This window comes from Squalius cephalus (genome assembly GCF_949319135.1).
Source record: "Squalius cephalus genome assembly, chromosome: 22".
Classification (NCBI taxonomy): Eukaryota; Metazoa; Chordata; class Actinopteri; order Cypriniformes; family Leuciscidae; genus Squalius; species Squalius cephalus.
Genome location: NC_137143.1, coordinates 198,667 through 223,898, shown reverse-complemented (window position 1 = coordinate 223,898; position 25,232 = coordinate 198,667). Strand labels below are relative to the sequence as shown.

Genomic DNA, 25,232 nt, shown 5'->3' with positions numbered 1-25,232 from the left:
GGTGTGTGTGGTGAGTGAGGCCAGCAGGGGGCTCTGTTCACCCTGTGGTGTGTGTGGTGAGTGAGGCCAGCAGGGGGCGCTGTTCACCCTGTGGTGTGTGTGGTGAGTGAGGCCAGCAGGGGGCGCTGTTCACCCTGTGGTGTGTGTGGTGAGTGAGGCCAGCAGGGGGCGCTGTTTCAGTGTATTTCCAATGTGATGATGTAATGCGTGGCGCATCTCATCTGATGGTACAAGACGGGCATTTGTGGCTAAAAAGTATATACACTCACCTAAAGGATTATTAGGAACACCTGTTCAATTTCTCATTAATGCAATTATCTAATCAACCAATCACATGGCAGTTGCTTCAGTGCATTTAGGGGTGTGGTCCTGGTCAAGACAATCTCCTGAACTCCAAACTGAATGTCAGAATGGGAAAGAAAGGTGATTTAAGCTATTTTGAGCGTGGCATGGTTGTTGGTGCCAGACGGGCCGGTCTGAGTATTTCACAATCTGCTCAGTTACTGGGATTTTCACGCACAACCATTTCTAGGGTTTACAAAGAATGGTGTGAAAAGGGAAAAACATCCAGTATGCGGCAGTCCTGTGGGCGAAAATGCCTTGTTGATGCTAGAGGTCAGAGGAGAATGGGCCGACTGATTCAAGCTGATAGAAGAGCAACTTTGACTGAAATAACCACTCGTTACAACCGAGGTATGCAGCAAAGCATTTGTGAAGCCACAACACGCACAACCTTGAGGCGGAGGGGCTACAACAGCAGAAGTAGGGCCCTATAAAATCCGTTTTATTTTTTCCCAAATTCCGTTTTTTCCGTTTTAATTTTTGCAAATTCCGTTTTTTCCGTTTTAATTTTTGGGAATTCAGGTTTTTTTTTACCCTTTACTGTTATTTTAGTCGTAAAAAGAGTGTTTTTAATGTTAATGATTAAAATGTACACAAATAAAATAAGAATGACCCTAAATTTATTGAGGTAACAAACAAAATTCTCATTTTAAGAGGTGTTAAATGTGGTTTGGTTTGTTTACTTTAGTGAATGTATTAGGCTAACTAACATGAACCACGAGCAATACATTTGTTACTGTATTTATTAATCTTTGTTAATCTTAGTTAACCCTAACCCTGTATTTTTATTATGTTACTTCACACAGTGCATTAAGCTAACTAATGTTAACAAATACAACTTTTCATTTAAATAATGTAGGCTACTAAATGGTGAAATTAACATTAATAAAGATTAATAAATGCTGTAGAAGTGCACTTTATTAATAGTTAATGTTAACTGATCTAGTTAACTAGAGTTTAATAAATGGAACCTTATTGTAAAGTGTTACCGATTTGATTATACACCGAACCGATTCCGTGTTGGACAGATCAGTTGTTTTAACCATTCATTAAAGTGAATCGGTTCAAAGGAGTCATTAGTTCGCGAATCGGACGTATCATTAGCAGACTTGTAGTAGGCGTTGTGTGATTATCCCGGCAGTTAGGACATCGCACAAGATTTGTCAACACAGAAAACATTTCATCATTGGATAGGTTTTGTTTAGTTTATTGAAAGTGTTTTTTATGTCAGCTGAATGGGCGGAACGCTTTTCAGAGAAGAAGGAAAGGTAAAAAAGTATTTTTTTTGCACAATTCACACCCAGCGGTAGCCTAATTCAGGAAAAAAAATATCAGAATACTCCACGTGAAACCTCGTTCTTCCGATCTTTTACCATTGTGTCAATTCTCATCGTGTTGATTTAGATTAATAAGCGCGAGGGAGTGAGAGAGAGCAAGACAGTTTGAAGACGCGCGCGCGACCGGGCCTCTCTCTCTGCTCGTTCTTTCAGTAATATGCGATTTTCCTCAGACATACGTTTTTCTCCCACACAAAAACAGAATTTTATTCCAAATATCTAAAATTCCGCGAAATTCCGCGTTGACACTAGATTCCGCGTTAATTTGCCAATTCCGCGATTCCGTCCGTGATCGCGGAAATTATAGGGCCCTACAGAAGACCCCACCGGGTACCACTCATCTCCACTACAAATAGGAAAAAGAGGCTACAATTTGCACGAGCTCACCAAAATTGGACAGTTGAAGACTGGAAAAATGTTGCCTGGTCTGATGAGTCTCGATTTCTGTTGAGACATTCAGATGGTAGAGTCAGAATTTGGCGTAAACAGAATGAGAACATGGATCCATCATGCCTTGTTACCACTGTGCAGGCTGGTGGTGGTGGTGTAATGGTGTGGGGGATGTTTTCTTGGCACACTTTAGGCCCCTTAGTGCCAATTGGGCATCGTTTAAATGCCACGGCCTACCTGAGCATTGTTTCTGACCATGTCCATCCCTTTATGACCACCATGTACCCATCCTCTGATGGCTACTTCCAGCAGGATAATGCACCATGGCACAAAGCTCGAATCATTTCACATTGGTTTCTTGAACATGACAATGAGTTCACTGTACTAAAATGGCCCCCACAGTCACCAGATCTCAACCCAATAGAGCATCTTTGGGATGTGGTGGAACGGGAGCTTCGTGCCCTGGATGTGCATCCCACAAATCTCCATCAACTGCAAGATGCTATCCTATCAATATGGGCCAACATTTCTAAAGAATGCTTTCAGCACCTTGTTGAATCAATGCCACGTAGAATTAAGGCAGTTCTGAAGGTGAAAGGGGGTCAAACACAGTATTAGTATGGTGTTCCTAATAATCCTTTAGGTGAGTGTATATATTTTTTTAGAAAATGGCCGATCATTTTGCGAGATAAGACCTGTATTTCTCAACTGGGATCGTGTCGAGACTGTGAAGCTGGATTGAGACGGACATTTGAACCTTCAAACCGTTGGTTGCCATTGAAGTCCATTATATGGAGAAAAATCCTGGAATGTTTTCCTCAAAAACCTTAATTTCTTTTCGACTGAAGAAAGAAAGACATGTATATCTTGGATCACATCAGGGAGAGTAAATTATCAGCAACATTTTTTTTGAAAGTGAACAATCCTTTAAGTCTCTCATGGCACTCCTGGTCACGAGTAGGCCTGTAGCCCCGGTGTTACAGCGCTCCGCCCTCACTCTCGCAGAACGCACTCAGGGAGAGAATTTAAAAATTGATTGCAGTACGACAAGAGTCTTGTTAAAATAAAGTAAATACAATCTCCTCAGTCCTCCGAAGATCCCGAAAAAATGTCCGTTGGTGCTTCAGTGACTACTTCGCTCAGAGAACCTGTCAATCACAGCTGTCAATCATGACGTTACACCACCGCATCACGTAACTAACTAAAAACCAACTTATTTTCGAAACAGACACTTGAACTTACATCAGCGTGATAAAAACGACAGCAAATGAAAGAAACCACCTTCGGAAAAAAGATATTTGAAGTGTAATTTAATTGTTTAGTTGGTCTCACGTCCCGTCGAATAACACGGGGGGGGGGGGGGGGGGGGCTTATGACCTATACTAGGACCAGCCACCGGGGGGCGATCGAGACGCTTTGGCTTCACTTTTCAGGGCTTGTGCGGCACGCTTGGTCTCCACTATAGCTTGAGTGTGTGTGTGTGTGTGTGTGTGTGTGAGGTGAGCTGGTTGAGGAGAGATCCCCTGATTTGATTGTAAAGTGCTTTGGGTGTGTGTACAGTATAGTATAGTACATATGGGGTTATTATTGTTGCAATATTCCAAATAAATGGATTAATATTCACAAATAAATGTAAAGAGTTTCACAAAAAATTATAAAATACACAAATAAATAAAATGAGATTTGCAAATAAATAAAATATTTACAAATGTTTTATAATTTTACAAACAAATCTCTGCCTGACATTTATTTGTGAACCGCTTTCTGTGCATTTGTAAATCGCTGCACACATCAGTGAATCCCCTCAAGCATCTGTGGGTTTAGAAACACTTCTAGCGTCGACGTGCAGACAAATCCACAAATAAGCGGACTCCACCCACCGCCTACTCGAGCCAATCAGATAACGGCCACATCGAGCAGTCACGTTTGGCTTTACACTGGGCGATCTTGCTCTGAAATAACTGCTCATTCATCATTCATCTGCATTTGCTCAAATAGGAAGTGTACGCTTAAGGCCCATAAAATATGTTTAAAATTTGGATTTTGTTAGAATTACACCATTAGACTGCTCGTCAAGCCAAGCCACAATTTTTATGAGCCTTGAAAAAAGCCAGAGAAACAGCGCTTTACATCTCTGTTATGGGAACAACACGTTATGGACGCGTCACGTTATTCAAGATAGAACAGAAAAGCATCAAGTACAGGGTTTTTCCTGGTCAAAACTGGTCTTCGGTGGTGGACACCACACACAGCAGAGAGCACCCTAGAGCACCCATGACCCACAAGCCCAATATTGACAATAAATGTTAAATTTAAAATAAATACAAAGAAATAGTTTGTTTTGAAAGATAAAATCCTTTTTTGATAGACCTGATAATTATTTTAGTATAATCATATAAATTAAAAAGTAGCATTAAAAACGTAGCGTTAAGATGTGTAATAGTGTAATTTTTTACCATATAAAATTAGCAGCTAGCTAGCTAGCAACAGCTTGATTTGTGCTTTGATCTAGTTTCATCTCACTCCAGTCTAACTTTAAACTAAATGATTTTATAGGTAATTTACTACACATTGTCATAGGCCTATACATACTGTGGATTATTAAGGCTAAATTTTACAAAACACTCTTGCTAAATGAGGTAAGCACACTTACTTTCTCATTTCAGATGTGTATGTTCTTCTAAGTAATGATTTGTTATACACCGATTCAGACACTGACGGGCAGACCAATTGCTTTAACCATTCATTATAATGAATCGGCTCAAAGGAGTCATTAGGTCGCGAATCGGACTTTAGCGGACGTGTTGTGTGGGAATCCTGGAATCCCCTCAATGTAGGAAAAACCCTGGGGTTAGCGTTAGCATCAGGGTTAGCGTTAGCTTCACCGGTGTTTCTGACTCTGATTCAGTGTCACTGCATTCTTCATCATGATTGGTTATTCAGAAGTAAAGATTCCTCTGTTCTCACGCTCTCAAACTGTTCGCTCTTCTTCCAGAGTTTTTATAATAAACAAAAATTAACTTCTATAGTACCACCTTATAGCTTCACAACATCGAACAACATATAAAACCTGGAACTAAGTTGGCTTTCTGAAGGCATAACGACATCCTAACCTGTATAGTTCATCCGTCGCCGTGAAGCTCGCCGTGAGGCTCTGTTCTGCCATCGTGTTCCTCGAGGTTTCACCGTACATGTTCAGACTGAACCACAAACACTCGAGGAAAAGCCTTTAGTCGCTGCGTTCATGATCTGAAAGGTCATGATTGGTCTTCATGCCACAGCTAGCTGAGGGTAGATGTAAAGCTGTGAGCAGATCGGTGTGTAACATCAGCAGATCTCGGCTAATCTGGAGACCAGAATCAGATCTGAGATCATTTTATTTCTGTGAGGCTGCTGAAACCGCCTTTAAATCATGAAAATGTGTTGAAATGTGCACTTGAATCTTATTCTTGCACAAGAATGAAGCGTTTCCGCAGATCTATAATCGTCCCTGAGATCATCTGAGCAAAAATTGGTGATGAATCTCACTCTTCGGTTCAGAGTTGATTAAGTCTCGCCCATGGGTTGCATTGAACTCGTCTGTGTTCGTTTGTGTGACTGGTAATTAAAACCCTGTCAGGAGCAGGTTAGTAAACTGTCCTTTAACTGAAATAAACTTACGAACCTGTTTGTGTTTCACTTCATCAGTGAATCTAGTGTCTCAGATGTCTGTAATAATTCTGATGAACACGATCAACATCTGCTGAGCTTATAAGATTTAACTCTTCATCTGTGCCGGCCTCAGCCGCGCTGTTCCCTCTTATATCATTCCAGAGTTCTTCTGGGCTTCATCTCACGTTTCTCTCAACATCACTGTGACTTCAGCTCATTCACTGCGGCTCACAGACATTAACACAAGTTTCCTGTAAAGCTGATTTGTGTTCTGAAAATACTAATAAACATGTCTTAAAGTGTTTACCCTGACATGAAAGAGTTAGATTTGACAGCCTGTGCAGGGCCTGTGTGTGTGATGCACTGGATGGACGATGATTGGTTCAGACGAGATGTTAATTGCTGTTAATGTTCCTCTGCTAGTTCGGTTGTCGGAGCTGTTCCCCGACCGGCTGATCCTGGGATTGGAGATTCGGGTGAAAGTGTCGGATTATGTGCAGGACCGCATCCGCTCGCTGCGATCGGCTGAACCGGGCCGGTACCAGAACATCTCCTGCCTGCGCAGCAACGCCATGAAGTACTTGCCCAACTTCTTCACCAAGGGACAGGTAGTGTGTGTGTGTGTGTGTGTGTGTGTGTGTGTGTGTGTGTTTATCAGCTGTGTGTGTGTGACGTTAGTAATGTGTAAATACCCAGAGCACATCTGTGTGTGATCATTGTAGCAAAACAGCTCAAATGAGGGGAATGTATAATTAATAATGAATCATTCATAATCAATAATTAATCATACTGGTTATAAGCCATTACCTACACATTTTAAATCGCCCAAAAATGGAATACAAAGCCCATATATTTGTATCTCTATATATAAATAATTAACCACAACGAATTACAATTAATTATGAATATACAGATGGGCTATATCAAATTTGTGAATGCCTACGAAATTAATTTCACATCGAATAATTTGTTTGTCCGCCAAACGCATCATGCGATTTTCTTATCAACTCTCAAGGAGGATTCTTCTTTTAAACTCTCAAGAAAGTCTATTCCTCTGGCCATGAGGAATAACTCTCTTGTTTTATAAGATTATTAACTTGTAGGCTGATCACACTTTATAAAGCTTGTAGCTAAGATCACACATTTAAGAGGCTTTTGTTCTGTGAGCAGCAAACAGAGACAATCAAGCGTATAATGGGTTTTTAATAAATGAAGCTATAAACATAAAACTACATCTAACAAAGAATACATATATGAGTAGTATAATGAAAGTAAAGAAAGAAAGAAAGAGCAGATTACAGAATGGCAAACATATCACAAACACTGAACCTTTGAGAACCAGCAAAAAAAAAAATCAAACCACCTTAAGCAGGGGCATATAACCTTAACGCATTTAAACCTTGAAAAACACCATACTTGCATTGATCTTTTGTTGCTGAGCAGGAAAGCGTGTGTGTGAGTGTCTGTTCTCGGTGTGTCCGTTAGTTGGACGCGTTCTTCCGGTTCTTCCGGAGCTCGTGTAGTTTGCGGGAAGTTCAGACGGTTTACTTGTAAGAGTGCCAGAAACTTAGCTAGGTAGAGATGAGTGAACACGAGACTAAAACAAGGCAAGGAGCCGGAGGTACGACTAATACAAAACTAAGAAGCAAAAGTAAAAAATGCAAAACAAAACGGAGAGCAGACAAGACAAGACCAAACAAGAAGTCGTAAAAGAAAGAGTGAGCACGATGGCGTGTGTAGGGCTGTGACGGTGGCAGTTTTTTACCACCGCGGTAGTAATGGACCCAAATACCGGCGGTGTTGCGGTGTTTGGGGGGGGGGGGGGTTGTTTTGAAAAAGAAAAAAAGAAAGAAACAAACAACACACTAAAGCCTGTAAAGCATTGAAATAAATATCAGTAAATACTGGTAACTTACATAATATAATAAAGTTGAATCTATTTTTTTTTTTTTTTTTCGTTTAATATTTCCACACAAAGGCGCGTGATAAAGCCTACCGCTCTGCGCTTTGAGAGGGATGTGGGACACGAGCAGGAAAGAGACCATCGATCTCTTTTCTGATATCTTCATGTTTTCTACTTGTAAAAGGTATGAAGAGCGAATTTATCTTCTACAAGGGCAAGGCATTTAGGCTGTTTGCGCGCTGCCAGAGAAAGCAAAACTAAAATCACCCGCGCGTGTGAAACGCACTTTACAAAATGAACTTGACGCGCCTTACCAATTATCATATGTCTAATAACAAGCACAAACTGTGTTAAAAAGAATTTGACGTACAAGTAAAAATGTAGGCTATCTGTCCTACAGTGTTTTTTCTACTTTACCACAGTAAAGAATACGAAAATAATCGACCTAAAAGCGAACAAAGGAAGAAACGTTTATAACGCCTCTTTGGGTGAGACGCGAGTGAAGATATGGGAAAAGAAAAAAGAGATTCCATGCAGGGATGAGTCACGATTTTTGAATATTCGATTAGTTGATTTAATTATAGAATATCTAATGTTCTAATGTCTGTTGTGCGATCATTCTCTAAAATAAAATCTCCATGTTCTGGTGCTGATGCGGCGGTGACGCGTTCATGTAACCGGAGGGTGACGCTGCCAATAACGCACATAACAGCTGTCACAAAGAACCGGCAAAAGTAATGATTATGAACGTGTCAAATATAGCAAGGAGACATTTGAATTGTTTATTAATAAAGTGTTTTGTGTGTGTGTCTGTGTGTGTGTCTGTGTCTGTGTGTGTGTGTGTGTGTGTGTGTGTGTGTGTGTGTGTGTCAGTGTCGGGCTGCAAAGATGAAGTTGACGATGCTCACTCTTCGCAGTGAACGCGCCTATAGAGAGAAATGCACACTTCATACGGATATGCTAGTCGGTTTATTTTCCGTTTTGAATTGTTTTGTTTAAAAGTAGACAATTCAAGCTTTCTATAAGGAATAACTAATGGAATATTTTTTAATTCGCTGATAATCGGGTGACCAGATCGCAAACCAGAATTCAAAGCCGACAAAGCTTAAGTTTACGGGCTCACGTACAACTCTCTCATTCGTCATGAATTAAAACTTTTCCATGGCTGCGATATAACATTTAATTGCTAACCTATTATTTCTTTTGTAAACAAAGCTTTGTGTGTCATAATATTAATGTAAAACAACATTCATATACAAATTTTTTTTTTAGGCGAACAACCGCCGGTACTACTCAGCCACCGCGGTGGCGCTTTACAACCGCGGTGGTGCGGTTGTCAAGTTTACCGGCACAGCCCTAGGCGTGTGCGTCCTTCTTTAAGGAGTTCGAAGCCCACTCCTTTTATGGGTAGTTAGACCAATCGGATCAAGACATTCGGAGCAGGAAAGAGTTTCTTTGTCTCAGCTCGACAGCTTAATTTGCATGGTTTAGCCCTGCACAGGTCAGAGGTCAGATCTAAGCCTAACCCGACCCGTGTCCGACCCGTTAAAGGGGGGGTACAATGGTGTTTCATGTATTCAGAGTTGTTTACAGTGTTAAAGAGATGGATTCTCATGCTAAACATGGGCAAAGTTTAAAAAAAATATTTTGGACGAATAACGGAGAATTTCTGTGCCGAAAATCTTACTTCCGGGTTGGTACAAGTTTCGGCTGGTTTTTTTTCGACCGTGGATCTAATGACGTAGATCAGAGTGCAACTCCTTATATGAGCATTTCTCTCGGAAAAGCGCGCCCGCGAGCACGTCGACTAGAGGAGAGCGAGACCGCGCACATCAACGCGCTTCAACAGGAAATCATCGGCAGCGCTGCATAGGATTTGTTCAAGAATGTCTCCAAAAAAGTGTGTTTTTGGATGTGAGGGAAAGCTTACCGTGTTCAGCTTCCCAAAGAATCCAGAGTTACAGGAACAGTGGATGCAGTTTGTTTTTCCGGGGCAGCAACGGAGTGTAGGAAGTGCGGTTGTGTGTTCTGGTCATTTCAGTGACGAATGTTTTATTAACAAGGCTCAGGTCGACGCTGGATTTGCAAATCGTTTGCTATTAAAACGTGGAGCGGTCCCAGTGATAAAAGACCCCAGTCATGTAAGTACAACTGGATCAGATTTCTGTCTTTTGCTGGAAATCAAGCACTACTGCTTGACTCTATAGCTCCGCCTCCAGGACCTCGGCTTTTCCCGGAGAGAATCGGTAAGCTGTATTTTTCTTTTATAAATTTAATAAAACTAAACACTTTTTTGAGATATTAAGGATGCACTACTACTCTATAGGTACTCAAGATTAACATGAGATTAGGTGAAACTGTGCATGTTATGTACCCGTTAATGCTGGCGCATGTAATGCTGTACTTCATCGTTTTCCTCCTCCGGCTCCACAATGTTTTCCCACTCTTCCTCAAACTCGGCCAGCGCTCTCTTCTTTGCTGCGTAGCCCGCAGTGTTATAAAGTATGTGATAGGTTATAAAATGTCTTTCTATGTTTGTTTTTCCATCGTCAACTTCTCATATTTTCTTTTAATTAATGTCTAAAATATAAAAAAGGATAAGCCTAAAACAGGCCCTAGGGGCGTAAATAAGTCGGGGCCCGTCGGGCTTTACGCCTTCATTTATATAGTGCTTTTAACAATGTAGATGTTTCACAGCAGCTTTACAGTGATAATAGATTACAGTAACAGAGAGTGTTCAGGCTTTACAGCAGATCTAGAATAAAAGAGCGTTGTCTTTTGACGCAAAAAGGTCGACTTCCGCTTTGCCGAAAAGGCGCCATGGCGACTGGACTGTCTGAGGGTGCAGAGACCATTCTCCCGGGGGAACGTTGTCTCTGGCCAGTCTGTCTGGGCCAACATTCTTGTGGCCCGGTACGTGCGCGGCTCTCAGCGAGCGCAACGAGTGATGGGCCCACACGAGAAGGCGATCTGTCAGATTGCAGAGAGTCCTGGATCTGACACCGCCCTGGTGGTTCACATAGGACACCACGGACATGTTGTCCGAACGGACTAGAACATGGTGGCGCCCCGTATGTGTGGGAGGAAACGTTTGAGCGCGTTCTCGACCGCTATCATCTCCACACAGCTAACCAGGGTCTCAGTGCTGAAACGCAGCTCTGAGTCACTCTGATCCATATGTCGCCGGACGCCCAGGCTCGGTGAGGCACTCGAGCGTTCAACCAGCGTTGCAGCGGGCGCATACGCAGTAGACCCAGCACTGCTGCAGCTGAAGCCATACATCCCAGCATCCTCTGAAGTGTTTTCAGAGGTGCGGCGCTGCCCTTCTGGAAAGACGCGGCCAGGTGTTGAACACGGCGTCGACAGCCGGGCCGTCATTACCACAGAGTTCAGTTCTAAACCTAGAAAGGAGGAAACCTTAGAAATGACTGACTGGGCAGTAATGAGCTCTTGGTCCAGTTGACCGTGAGACCCAGGCTTTCCAGGTGGCCGAGGAGCACTGCTCTGTGAGAAATAAGCTCTTCCTCTGACTGTGCTAGAATCAGCCAATTGTCCAAATAGTTCAGAATCCACATGCCCTGACGTCTCAGGGGGGCGAGAGCCGTGTCCATGCACTTCGTGAATGTACGGGGTGCTAAAGACAGGCCGAACGGCAGGACGGTGTACTGATATACCTGATAATAACCAGTCTCACGGGCGAATCTGCACGAGGATCTGTCTGGTTGTGAGCATTTTGAACGGTCTTTTCATAAGCGGGGGTGTTCAAAGGAGCCGTTTTATTGGTTGGCGCCTAGCCAATGAAATGGTACTTCTATTGTACGCGATATAGCATTAATTGTTAGCGGATCCAGATGAAGAATAACTGTAATCATAGTTGCTGGGTCACAGCAGCTGTTAGTTTACATCGAGCCCTCCTGATTAAAACGCATGCCCTTCTTTAGTTTCTACTTTCCACTCTGGAAAGTATAAAAGTTCTTAATTTCTCTGAAGTGTTTTATTACCTCATCAGCTCTTTGAATCAATGGCGATGTGTTGAAGAATTATATTAAACTTTTTGCGTTCTTTTGCTTGTGGCTTTTCAAAAGCAAAAGCTCATCTACCCAATGCTTTTATCACAGACAAATAAACTACAGACTGCATCACAAAATGAGACACTAAATACAAGCTGAAGTCCTGATTTATAATGGACATCATCTGACTAAATCCCTGTACCTACAGAACGACTCAGGATCGACTCAGACTCAGATCGAGTCCCTGAAGACATTCTCATGATCTCGCTCTGCCTCAGCTTGTCTTCTGTACGGTGGTCTGTTTTAACTCTGGAACAGGAATAATCCATAAACACACTCTAAGGCATAGACTCGTATACTTCAAGGACCCAATACTGAAGCAGAAAATGTTTTATAATGTCTAGTGCAGAGAGGACTGTCTGGACTTGTAGATGAGGGAAGTAAAGCTGTATAGTTCAGCGAGAGAGAAGGTTTGTTCCCATCGTCTGCCAGCATCTTAAAACCCAGTGAAACTCCTTCAGGACACCAGCATTTGAAGTTAGGGCTCAAAAGAGGCACTGAAACTTGACAGACCCCAAACCAACTCTTTATGAAACATTTACGTCTTCTAATCTTTCTTAATTAACTTTTGTCAAATCATGTGAAAACAAAGATTGCATTTTCCAGACCTTTGCACATGCGTTTAAACTAGGATTTTTCCTTTTCTTTAGTTTGGATAGTACTCTTATTTGGCATTTCTGTCTCCAGTTTGAGCTGATTCTGATTCTGATGTAAATCTCACTGCTGAATTCCTGCTTTTGTGATGGACAGAGTGTGTTTGAGTAAATGAATAGATGGTAAAGGACTAAAACACCTGTGCAGACGTCAGTACTGTAGTAGAGTGGTATTACAGGAACTTTAAGTGAGCATCTCTTCTTGTTGATCAGCCCAATACTTCTGACTCTCGTCTGGCATCTGTGTCAAATGGACACACTCTTATTTGATCATATTAATCAAACTTTCTTCCAGCTTCTCAGTAAGCATCTACTCCGTTCATGCATGTTCTGTTAACACTTGTTAAATGAGATGTTCATTTCCTTAAAATGCTTTGTGCCATCTATTTCTAGCCTTAAGTAGTCATTTAGTAGAAAATGCTAAGTTTATATCTTTATAAATAAAATAGCTAAGTTGTAAATAAATAGAAGATTATTTAAGTATATCTTTAGGCCAGTTGTTCCTGCGGCGACAGACACACACTGCAGTACGTCACTTCAAACACACGTTCAACATGTTCAGTCGGCGAAAACACAAGACACGGATCTGACAAAACCGACGGTGTCTGTTGCCATCAGTCGGTGCCTTTACAAGAAAACATTTCAGTCTTTCTACTTAAGAATTTTACATTGGATTCATTGGTCTCAGGGATGTGAATAACACCGTCAGCACACCTGAACATGACAAGAGAATGAACCGCATCAGACTGAAATGATGTTTCAGCTCTGGAGGGCTTTTGGCATGAAACCCCAAAGTGAACACAGTCTATTTACAGCGCCGTCTTTTTGCTTTCTTTTAATAAAGCCTTAATTAAAGTGGTGTGTTTTCCAGCTGGAGAAGACAGCCTGAGGCCTGCTGATCCCAGTAATTATCCCAGTTTCTCTGTCTTTATTTATTTGTCTAATAAAAGCTAGTGTGCAGACATATTGCAGTATTAGCCGCTGATGTGAAGGGAATGACTGTGCGATGGCAGTGTGAGGTGGTCCTGGTGTAAAAAAAAGCTCATGAAGGGGGAATTCCAGACGGTAACGTGCAGAAACGCTGACGGCGGCTCAGATTCATGAACTCTGCCCTCCGTCACTATGAGGAGAGATCTATGAGCCGAGGCCTATGAGGCGAGATCTATGAGCCGAGGCCTATGAGGCGAGATCTATGAGCCGAGGCCTATGAGGCGAGATCTATGAGCCGAGATCTATGAGGAGAGATCTATGAGGAGAGATCTATGAGCCGAGGCCTATGAGGCGAGATCTATGGGGAGAGATCTATGAGCCGAGATCTATGAGGAGAGATCTATGAGCCGAGATCTATGAGGAGAGATCTATGAGCCGAGGCCTATGAGCCGAGGCCTATGAGCCGAGGCCTATGAGGCGAGGCCTATGAGCCGAGGCCTATGAGCCGAGATCTATGAGGAGAGATCTATGAGGAGAGGCCTATGAGCCGAGATCTATGAGCCGAGATCTATGAGCCGAGATCTATGAGCCGAGGCCGATGAGGCGAGATCTATGAGCTGAGATCTATGAGGCGAGATCTATGAGCCGAGGCCTATGAGCCGAGATCTATGAGCCGAGATCTATGAGGAGAGATCTATGAGGAGAGATCTATGAGGAGAGATCTATGAGCCGAGGCCTATGAGGCGAGATCTATGAGCCGAGGCCTATGAGCCGAGATCTATGAGCCGAGATCTATGAGGAGAGATCTATGAGCCGAGATCTATGAGGCACTGCATCATACGCTTTACACCACTGCATCCCACGCTTTACACCACTGCATCCCACGCTTTACACCACTGCATCCCACGCTTTACACCACTGCATCTCACGCTTTACACCACTGCATCCCACGCTTTACACCACTGCATCTCACGCTTTACACCACTGCATCCCACGCTTTACACCACTGCATCTCACGCTTTACACCACTGCATCCCACGCTTTACACCACTGCATCCCACGCTTTACACCACTGCATCTGACGCTTTACACCACTGCATCCCACAATTTACAGCACTGCATCCCATACACCACCGCATCCCACGCTTTACACCACTGCATCCGATACAAAACTGCATCTCACGCTTTACACCACTGCATCCGATACATAGAAAAATGCATCTCACGCTTTACACCACTGCATCCCATACAAAACTGCATCTCACGCTTTACACCACTGCATCCGATACATAGAAAAATGCATCTCACGCTTTACACCACTGCATCCCATACAAAACTGCATCTCACGCTTTACACCACTGCATCCCATACAAAACTGCATCTCACGCTTTACACCACTGCATCCCATACAAAACTGCATCTCACGCTTTACACCACTGCATCCCATACAAAACTGCATCTCATGCTTTACACCACTGCATCCCATACAAAACTGCATCTCACACTTTACACCACTGCATCCCATAAAAACTGCATCTCACACTTTACACCACTGCATCCCATACAAAACTGCATCTCACGCTTTACACCACTGCATCCCACGCTTTACACCACTGCATCCCACGCTTTACACCACTGCATCTCACACTTTACACCACTGCATCCCATGCTTTACACCTCTGCATCTGACGCTTTACACCACTGCATCCCACAATTTACAGCACTGCATCCCATACACCACCGCATCCCACGCTTTACACCACTGCATCCGATACATAGAAAAATGCATCTCACGCTTTACACCACTGCATCCCATACAAAACTGCATCTCATGCTTTACACCACTGCATCCCATACAAAACTGCATCTCACACTTTACACCACTGCATCCCATACAAAACTGCATCTCACGCTTTACACCACTGCATCCCATACAAAACTGCATCTCATGCTTTACACCACTGCATCCCATACAAAACTGCATCTCACACTTTACACCACTGCATCCCATAAAAACTGCATCTCACGCTTTACACCACTGCATCCCATACAAAACTGCATCTCACACTTTACACCACTGCATCCCATAAAAACTGCATCCCACGCTTTACACCACTGCATCCGATACATAGAAAAATGCATCTCACGCTTTATACCACTGCATCCCATACAAAACTGCATCTCATGCTTTACACCACTGCATCCCATACAAAACTGCATCTCACACTTTACACCACTGCATCCCATAAAAACTGCATCTCACGCTTTACACCACTGCATCCCATACAAAACTGCATCTCACGCTTTACACCACTGCATCCCATACAAAACTGCATCTCACGCTTTACACCACTGCATCCCATACAAAACTGCATCTCACGCTTTACACCACTGCATCCCATACAAAACTGCATCTCATGCTTTACACCACTGCATCCCATACACCACTGCATCCCACGCTTTACACCACTGCATCCCATAGAAAAATACATCCCATGCTTTACACCACTGCATCTCACGCTTTACACCACTGCATCTCACGCTTTACACCACTGCATCTCACGCTTTACACCACTGCATCTCAAGCTTTACACCACTGCATCCCACGCTTCACACCACTGCATCTCACGCTTTACACCACTGCATCTCACGCTTTACACCACTGCATCTCACGCTTTACACCACTGCATCTCAAGCTTTACACCACTGCATCCCACGCTTCACACCACTGCATCTCACGCTTTACACCACTGCATCCCACGCTTTACACCACTGCACCCCACGCTTTACACCACTGCATCCCACGCTTTACACCACTGCATCCCACGCTTTACACCACTGCATCCCACGCATTACACCACTGCATCTCACACTTCACACCACTGCATCTCACGCTTTACACCACTGCACCCCACGCTTTACACCACTGCACCCCACGCATTACACCACTGCATCTCACGCTTCACACCACTGCATCTCACGCTTCACACCACTGCATCTCACGCTTTACACCACTGCACCCCACGCTTTACACCACTGCATCTCACGCTTTACGCCACTGCATCCCACGCTTTACACCACTGCATCTCACGCTTTACTCCACTGCACCCCTTGTTTTACACCACTGCATCTCACGCTTTACTCCACTGCACCCCTCGTTTTACACCACTGCATCTCACGCTTTACACCACTGCATCCCACGCTTTACACCACTGCATCTCACGCTTTACACCACTGCATCCCATGCTTTACTCCACTGCACCCCTCGTTTTACACCACTGCACCCCTCGTTTTACACCACTGCATCTCACGCTTTACACCACTGCATCTCACGCTTTACACCACTGCATCTCACGCTTAACACCACTGCATCCCACGCTTTACACCACTGCACCCCACGCATTACACCACTGCATCTCACGCTTCACACCACTGCATCTCACGCTTCACACCACTGCATCTCACGCTTTACACCACTGCACCCCACGCTTTACACCACTGCATCTCACGCTTTACGCCACTGCATCCCACGCTTTACACCACTGCATCTCACGCTTTACTCCACTGCACCCCTTGTTTTACACCACTGCATCTCACGCTTTACTCCACTGCACCCCTCGTTTTACACCACTGCATCTCACGCTTTACACCACTGCATCTCACGCTTTACACCACTGCATCCCATGCTTTACTCCACTGCACCCCTCGTTTTACACCACTGCACCCCTCGTTTTACACCACTGCATCTCACGCTTTACACCACTGCATCTCACGCTTTACACCACTGCATCTCACGCTTAACACCACTGCATCCCACGCTTTACACCACTGCATCTCACGCTTCACACCACTGCATCTCACGCTTCACACCACTGCATCTCACGCTTTACACCACTGCATCTCACGCTTTACACCACTGCATCTCACGCTTTACACCACTGCATCTCACGCTTCACACCACTGCATCTCACGCTTTACACCACTGCATCTCACGCTTTACACCACTGCATCTCACGCTTTACACCACTGCACCCCACGCTTTACACCACTGCATCCCACGCTTTACACCACTGCATCTCACGCTTTACACCACTGCATCTCACGCTTTACACCACTGCATCTCACGCTTTACACCACTGCATCTCACGCTTTACACCACTGCACCCCACGCTTTACACCACTGCATCCCACGCTTTACACCACTGCATCTCACGCTTTACACCACTGCATCCCACGCTTTACACCACTGCATCTCACGCTTTACACCACTGCATCCCACGCTTTACACCACTGCATCCCACGCTTTACACCACTGCATCTCACGCTTCACACCACTGCATCTCACGCTTTACACCACTGCATCCCACGCTTTACACCACTGCATCCCACGCTTTACACCACTGCATCTCACGCTTCACACCACTGCATCCCACGCTTCACACCACTGCATCTCACGCTTTACACCACTGCACCCCACGCATTACACCACTGCATCTCACGCTTCACACCACTGCATCTCACGCTTTACACCACTGCACCCCACGCTTTACACCACTGCATCTCAAGCTTTACACCACTGCATCCCACGCTTCACACCACTGCATCTCACGCTTTACACCACTGCACCCCACGCATTACACCACTGCATCTCACGCTTCACACCACTGCATCTCACGCTTTACACCACTGCATCTCACGCTTTACACCACTGCATCTCACGCTTTACACCACTGCATCTCAAGCTTTACACCACTGCATCCCACGCTTCACACCACTGCATCCCACGCTTCACACCACTGCATCTCACGCTTTACACCACTGCATCTCACGCTTTACACCACTGCACCCCACGCATTACACCACTGCATCTCACGCTTCACACCACTGCATCTCACGCTTTACACCACTGCATCTCACGCTTTACACCACTGCATCTCAAGCTTTACACCACTGCATCCCACGCTTCACACCACTGCATCTCACGCTTTACACCACTGCACCCCACGCATTACACCACTGCATCTCACGCTTCACACCACTGCATCTCACGCTTTACACCACTGCATCTCACGCTTTACACCACTGCATCTCACGCTTTACACCACTGCACCCCACGCTTCACACCACTGCATCTCACGCTTCACACCACTGCATCTCACGCTTTACACCACTGCATCTCACGCTTTACTCCACTGCATCTCAAGCTTTACACCACTGCATCCCACGCTTCACACCACTGCATCTCACGCTTCACACCACTGCATCTCACGCTTCACACCACTGCATCTCACGCTTCACACCACTGCATCTCACGCTTTACACCACTGCATCTCACGCTTTACACCACTGCATCTCACGCTTCACACCACTGCATCCCACGCTTCACACCACTGCATCTCACGCTTCACACCACTGCATCTCACGCTTTACACCACTGCACCCCACGCTTTACACCACTGCATCCCACGCTTCACACCACTGCATCTCACGCTTCACACCACTGCATCTCACGCTTCACACCACTGCATCTCACGCTTTACACCACTGCATCCCACGCTTTACTCCACTGCACCCCACGCTTTACACCACTGCACCCCACGCTTTACACCACTGCACCCCACGCTTTACACCACTGCATCTCACGCTTTACACCACTGCATCTCACGCTTTACACCACTGCATCCCACGCTTTACTCCACTGCACCCCACGCTTTACACCACTGCATCCCACGCTTTACTCCACTGCATCCCACGCTTTACACCACTGCATCCCACGCTTTACTCCACTGCACCTCACGCTTTACACCACTGCACCCCACGCTTTACACCACTGCATCTCACGCTTTACACCACTGCATCCCACGCTTTACACCACTGCATCTCAAGCTTTACACCACTGCATCCCACGCTTTACACCACTGCATCTCACGCTGTACACCACTGCATCCCACGCTTTACACCACTGCATCCCACGCTTTACTCCACTGCACCCCACGCTTTACACCACTGCATCTCACGCTTTACTCCACTGCACCCCACGCTGTACACCACTGCATCCCACGCTTTACTCCACTGCATCCCACGCTTTACACCACTGCATCTCACGCTTTACACCACTGCATCCCACGCTTTACACCACTGCATCTCACGCTTCACACCACTGCATCTCACGCTTCACACCACTGCATCTCACGCTTCACACCACTGCATCCCACGCTTTACACCACTGCATCTCACGCTTCACACCACTGCATCTCACGCTTTACACCACTGCATCCCACGCTTTACTCCACTGCACCCCACGCTTTACACCACTGCACCCCACGCTTTACACCACTGCATCTCACGCTTTACACCACTGCATCTCACGCTTTACACCACTGCATCCCACGCTTTACTCCACTGCACCCCACGCTTTACACCACTGCATCCCACGCTTTACTCCACTGCATCCCACGCTTTACACCACTGCATCCCACGCTTTACTCCACTGCACCTCACGCTTTACACCACTGCACCCCACGCTTTACACCACTGCATCTCACGCTTTACACCACTGCATCCCACGCTTTACACCACTGCATCTCAAGCTTTACACCACTGCATCTCACGCTGTACACCACTGCATCCCACGCTTTACACCACTGCATCCCACGCTTTACTCCACTGCACCCCACGCTTTACACCACTGCATCTCACGCTTTACTCCACTGCACCCCACGCTGTACACCACTGCATCCCACGCTTTACACCACTGCATCTCACGCTTCACACCACTGCATCTCAAGCTTTACACCACTGCATCTCACGCTGTACACCACTGCATCCCACGCTTTACACCACTGCATCCCACGCTTTACACCACTGCATCTCACGCTTTACACCACTGCATCCCACGCTTTACTCCACTGCATCCCACGCTTTACACCACTGCATCCCACGCTTTACTCCACTGCACCCCACGCTTTACACCACTGCATCTCACGCTTTACTCCACTGCACCCCACGCTGTACACCACTGCATCCCACGCTTTACACCACTGCATCTCACGCTTCACACCACTGCATCTCAAGCTTTACACCACTGCATCTCACGCTGTACACCACTGCATCCCACGCTTTACACCACTGCATCCCACGCTTTACTCCACTGCACCCCACGCTTTACACCACTGCATCCCACGCTTTACACCACTGCATCCCACGCTTTACACCACTGCATCCCACGCTTTACACCACTGCATCCCACGCTTTACTCCACTGCACCCCACGCTTTACACCACTGCATCTCACGCTTTACACCACTGCATCCCAGGCTTTACACCACTGCATCCCAGGCTTTACACCACTGCATCCGACGCTTTACTCCACTGCATCCGACGCTTTACTCCACTGCATCCCACGCTTTACACCACTGCATCCCACGCTTTACACCACTGCACCCCACGCTTTACACCACTGCACCCCACGCTTTACACCACTGCATCCCACGCTTTACTCCACTGCACCCCATGCTTTACTCCACGCTTTACACCACTGCACCCCACGCTTTACACCACTGCATCTCACGCTTTACACCACTGCACCCCACGCTTTACACCACTGCATCCCATGCTTTACACCACTGCATCCCATGCTTTACACCACTGCATCCCACGCTTTACTCCACTGCATCCCACGCTTTACACCACTGCATCCCACGCTTTACACCACTGCACCCCACGCTTTACACCACTGCACCCCACGCTTTACACCACTGCATCCCACGCTTTACTCCACTGCACCCCATGCTTTACTCCACGCTTTACACCACTGCACCCCACGCTTTACACCACTGCATCTCACGCTTTACACCACTGCACCCCACGCTTTACACCACTGCATCCCACGCTTTACACCACTGCACCCCACGCTTTACACCACTGCATCTCACGCTTTACATCACTACATCTGACGCTTTACACCACTGCATCCCACGCTTTACACCACTGCATCCCATACACCACTGCATCCCACGCTTTACATCACTACATCTGACGCTTTACACCATCAATCCATGAAGCTCTATGCACTGTTAATCTGAAGGCCACTGAAGTTTGGAGGTCTTTAGCTATTGATTGCAGAAAGTTGGCGACTTCTGCGCACTGTGAGCCTCAGTATGCGCTGACCTGCTCTGGGATTTTACGTAGCCTACCACTGCGTGGCTGAGTTGCTGTTGTTCCCAGTTGCTTCCACTTTGTTATAATACCACTAACAGCTGAACGTGGAAAATTTAGTAGTGAGGACATTTTAATTCACTGAGTTCCTGAGAGCGACCCATTCTTTCACAGATGTTTGTAGAAGCGTCTGCATGCCTAGTGCTTAATTTACACAACTGCAGGGTCCCCGTGGATCCTTAAAAAGTCTTAAAAGGTCTTAGATTTTAGATGACACTTTGACTTAGACTTATCTAAATGCTTTCGAAATTAATTAAATTATTATCTAATTAGCGTAGGCCTACGTATTATTTTTTTAATTCTATCTTTGTGGATTTGCTTGTTCACGTGACAATTTGCGTCACTTATGGCAGCATATTAGTCTACGTCTGTCTCCTGCACGCGAGAGGAGAGAAGAAAACGAGTAAATGTCAGTTCAATTGTAAGTTCATTCTTTATGTGCTTAGGAGTGTGCGATGTTGTCTATGAACTATGATGATATTGTAATCATTGTTTTAACTATGTACGAGGCACTGCGAGTGCGGCTGACATCGCGTTTGTCTCTCATGCTTGCTTTCACTGCGTGATGTGTCATAGTGGGGCGGCTAAGCGCAGATTTTCACCAGAAACGATCACTTAGCGATAAAAGCATGAAATTTGGTAGAAAGGCTCACAAAGGGGGTCTGATCAGATTTAGGACCGTAGGCGCTCAAAATTTGGCCCAAATATGGATTTCGTAATGGGAAAATGAATTAAAAGCTGCCAGAAACATAAAATGCAATAACACATTTCACCATAAATACATGTAAATATGAGCACTTTCACATAGAAGGTCTTTAAACTTTAAAATATAAGATATGTTTAAAAAAAAAAAAAAATGGCCGCCAAATATGGATTTCATAATGTCATAATGGATAGATGACAGAAATTAACAATTTAAAAAGTTGCACATTTGATCATTAATCAATCTAGTTCATTTTTAAACAAAAAGGAAAAGAGGTTATGATATCTATCAGAAATGATGTACTTTTTAAATGTATATTTAAATATTTTCATATTAAATTGTGTGCATATACTAATACGCATCATTTTTACTTGGTAGTTTGTCAGTGAATCCTCCTTATTCAGTCAGTAGGTTCCACTTGTGGTGGTTAAATATTATTCTCTTTAAAATCTAGGGAACTGGTGGGATGTTTTACTCTTGACTACAAGTGAGATAAAGGCAAAGTCAGTTGAATGTGTTTCTCACTGTTACTCAGTAAAAATAGTGTAGGCTAATACAGCAAGTAAGCAAACATAACTCAGACAGGCAAATATAACATAAAATAGATTTTAGTCTGCAGGAATTTAGAGTTAGGATTCTGTGAAATAAAGTAGGTGTACGTTTCCACAGAATTTCATTTAGGCTGGTTATCTAAACTAGCTGCAATTCATCCTATTTATTTCATTGTAACTCTGTGCTCTTGTACGGCTAGTTTATACCACCCAAATAGGCTGGGAAAACCCAGACAACTTCCGGCAAATTTAGATTTGCTCTGCAAGTAGTCTGGCAAAGAGCTCATTCAAGTCCATTTCCATGGCCTCGAAATCGCGGCACCGACCAGAAACGTTGAGGCGGGCTTTACACGATGACGATCGCTCTGATTGGTTTTAGGTCCATACAATTGCGCCCAGAGGCATTTGAGCGACGTCCGTTCAACTTTTAAATGCATTATTATATTCAAATTGCAAACACATGAGGACAGTCTCCATGAAAGACCCACTGGCAGATGAACGTGCTACTACATTTCTCTCCGAAACGGTAGGAAATTAAATTAGATTTAATAGAGGATTTTAACTGTGACGAGATGATTGACAGGGCAGTTTACGTGACAGGATGCACGCGACAGATCCGTCCGATAAAGATGACGAAGTAGTGTGTCCCAAAGCTTGCCTACTTTTTTGCTACACATTCAAAAGTAAATACATTTTCTTCACAAAATGAGTGCATACTTTTATGGTGTAGTGTAACTTAGGGGAATTGGGACGCAGCATATGGCTTTACATGATGACGATCGCTCTGATTGGTTTTAGGAGTTTTAGGTCTATCCAATTGCGCCCAGAGGCATTTGAGCGACGTCCGTTGGTGACGCCCCTTTGGAAATAAGTTATTAAAGAAGCTTTGCCAGACCATAACTCAGTTACTACTGAGAATGGTCTGGTTTTAACCAGGCTACCACCCAAAGCTAATCTCAGTCAATTCTTTGCTCTCCAAATGCTCTGACCTTGACTAGAAATATTAATTGCAAGAACTGTTGAGTCCTGCTGGATTATTTGCAAGTGGTTTTCTCACAAGAAAAACGTAAATTAGCACGATTAGCATGATTACCACAATTAGTCAATCGATTTAATCTTTTTTGTGCCAGTTAAGTGAAATAGAGTAGCCAATATTTTTTTAAGGTATTAGCACACATCTTTTAAGTTAGCAGTAGACCTGGTAGATTAGCTTGCATGTCTCTTTCCATGTCAACTGTTTAAAAACCTTTTTGTATCACCATTGGTGAATTGCTTTGGTAGAGACCAGACAAAGATCAGCTCTTAATCACTTGTCACTGTGATGTCTAATTTTGATCACATAACATTAATTTACAGATAATTCATTAACCCATGTATAGTAATATTTAGTATTACAGGAGCAAATTTTAAAACATATCTTATATTTTAAAGTTTAAAGACCTTCTTTGTGAAAGTGTGCTCATATTTACATGTATTTATGGTGAAATATGTTATTGCATTTTATGTTTCTGGCAGCTTTTAATCCATTTTCCCATTACGAAATCCATATTTGGCGGCCATTTTGAAAAATGACCCCCAGGGGTCAAATTTCAAGCGCCTACGGTCCTAAATCTGATCAGACCCCCTTTGTCAGCCCTCCTACCAAATTTGATGCTTTTATCGCAAAGTGATCGATTTTTGCGCTTAACCGCCCTACTATCAGTGCAGTTACAGATGTCCCCAAATGAGTTTTTGTCTTATATTTATATCATATTATGTTGTTATATTAGAATATCACATGAACAAGAGTGCCGTTTTCTTGTGCACAACTGCAAATGTGCTATTTATTTTATACAACAGTTAAATTAACAAAGTTAACATTGTGAGTTACTTTTTGGACACAATATTGTCAATTTTCACTTTATATCGCCGACGAGAATTTCATAATGAAGCCGTAGTCCAACAGACAGCGATGATTTCTTTTTTTTATTGAAATCCGCGTTTTGAACGAATCATTTGAACGATTCAATGAACAATCACTTGTTTTTCTGAATGAATCAGCCGTTTGAACAAATCGGTTGAATAAATGACTCCAACAACTCGCTTAAGACAGTGACTTGCCGCCACCTACTGGTGGTTTTAGTTTCATATTTAAAGTATCCTTTAAAATGTTAAAATTATAAATCTTTTCATATTTAAATATTGAATGGCTTTATTTATGCAATTGTAAATGAAGTATGAATAGTAGGCTAATGCCAGTTCTGATGCCGCTTCTGTGTCACCTCTGCACTGCAAGGATGGATTTTAATTTAATGATTTATTTTGACATTGGTACTGTGTTATTCTAATATAATTTCATTTGAATGTTAGAATTTGACATAAAAGGTGATGCATACCTCTAAATACGTTTAGAAACAATGTCCATATGTGAAAATGCCCCTGAAAATCAATTTAAAGTGGTAAATATTGCCCCTTAATAAAAATGTTAATTTCGGTCACTACTGTGA

General features: G+C 44.2%; 1 protein-coding gene across 1 annotated transcript in view; it reads left to right on the top strand.

The window, feature by feature from the left end:
• The window catches only part of mettl1 (methyltransferase 1, tRNA methylguanosine), a 51,273-nt gene that overhangs the window by 3,910 nt on the left and 22,131 nt on the right, over nucleotides 1-25,232 (top strand). The window contains exon 3 of the mRNA XM_079857069.1: nucleotides 6,144-6,328. Within this exon, the coding sequence (XP_079713195.1) occupies nucleotides 6,144-6,328 (185 nt within the window). The remainder of the gene's footprint in view (nucleotides 1-6,143; nucleotides 6,329-25,232) is intronic.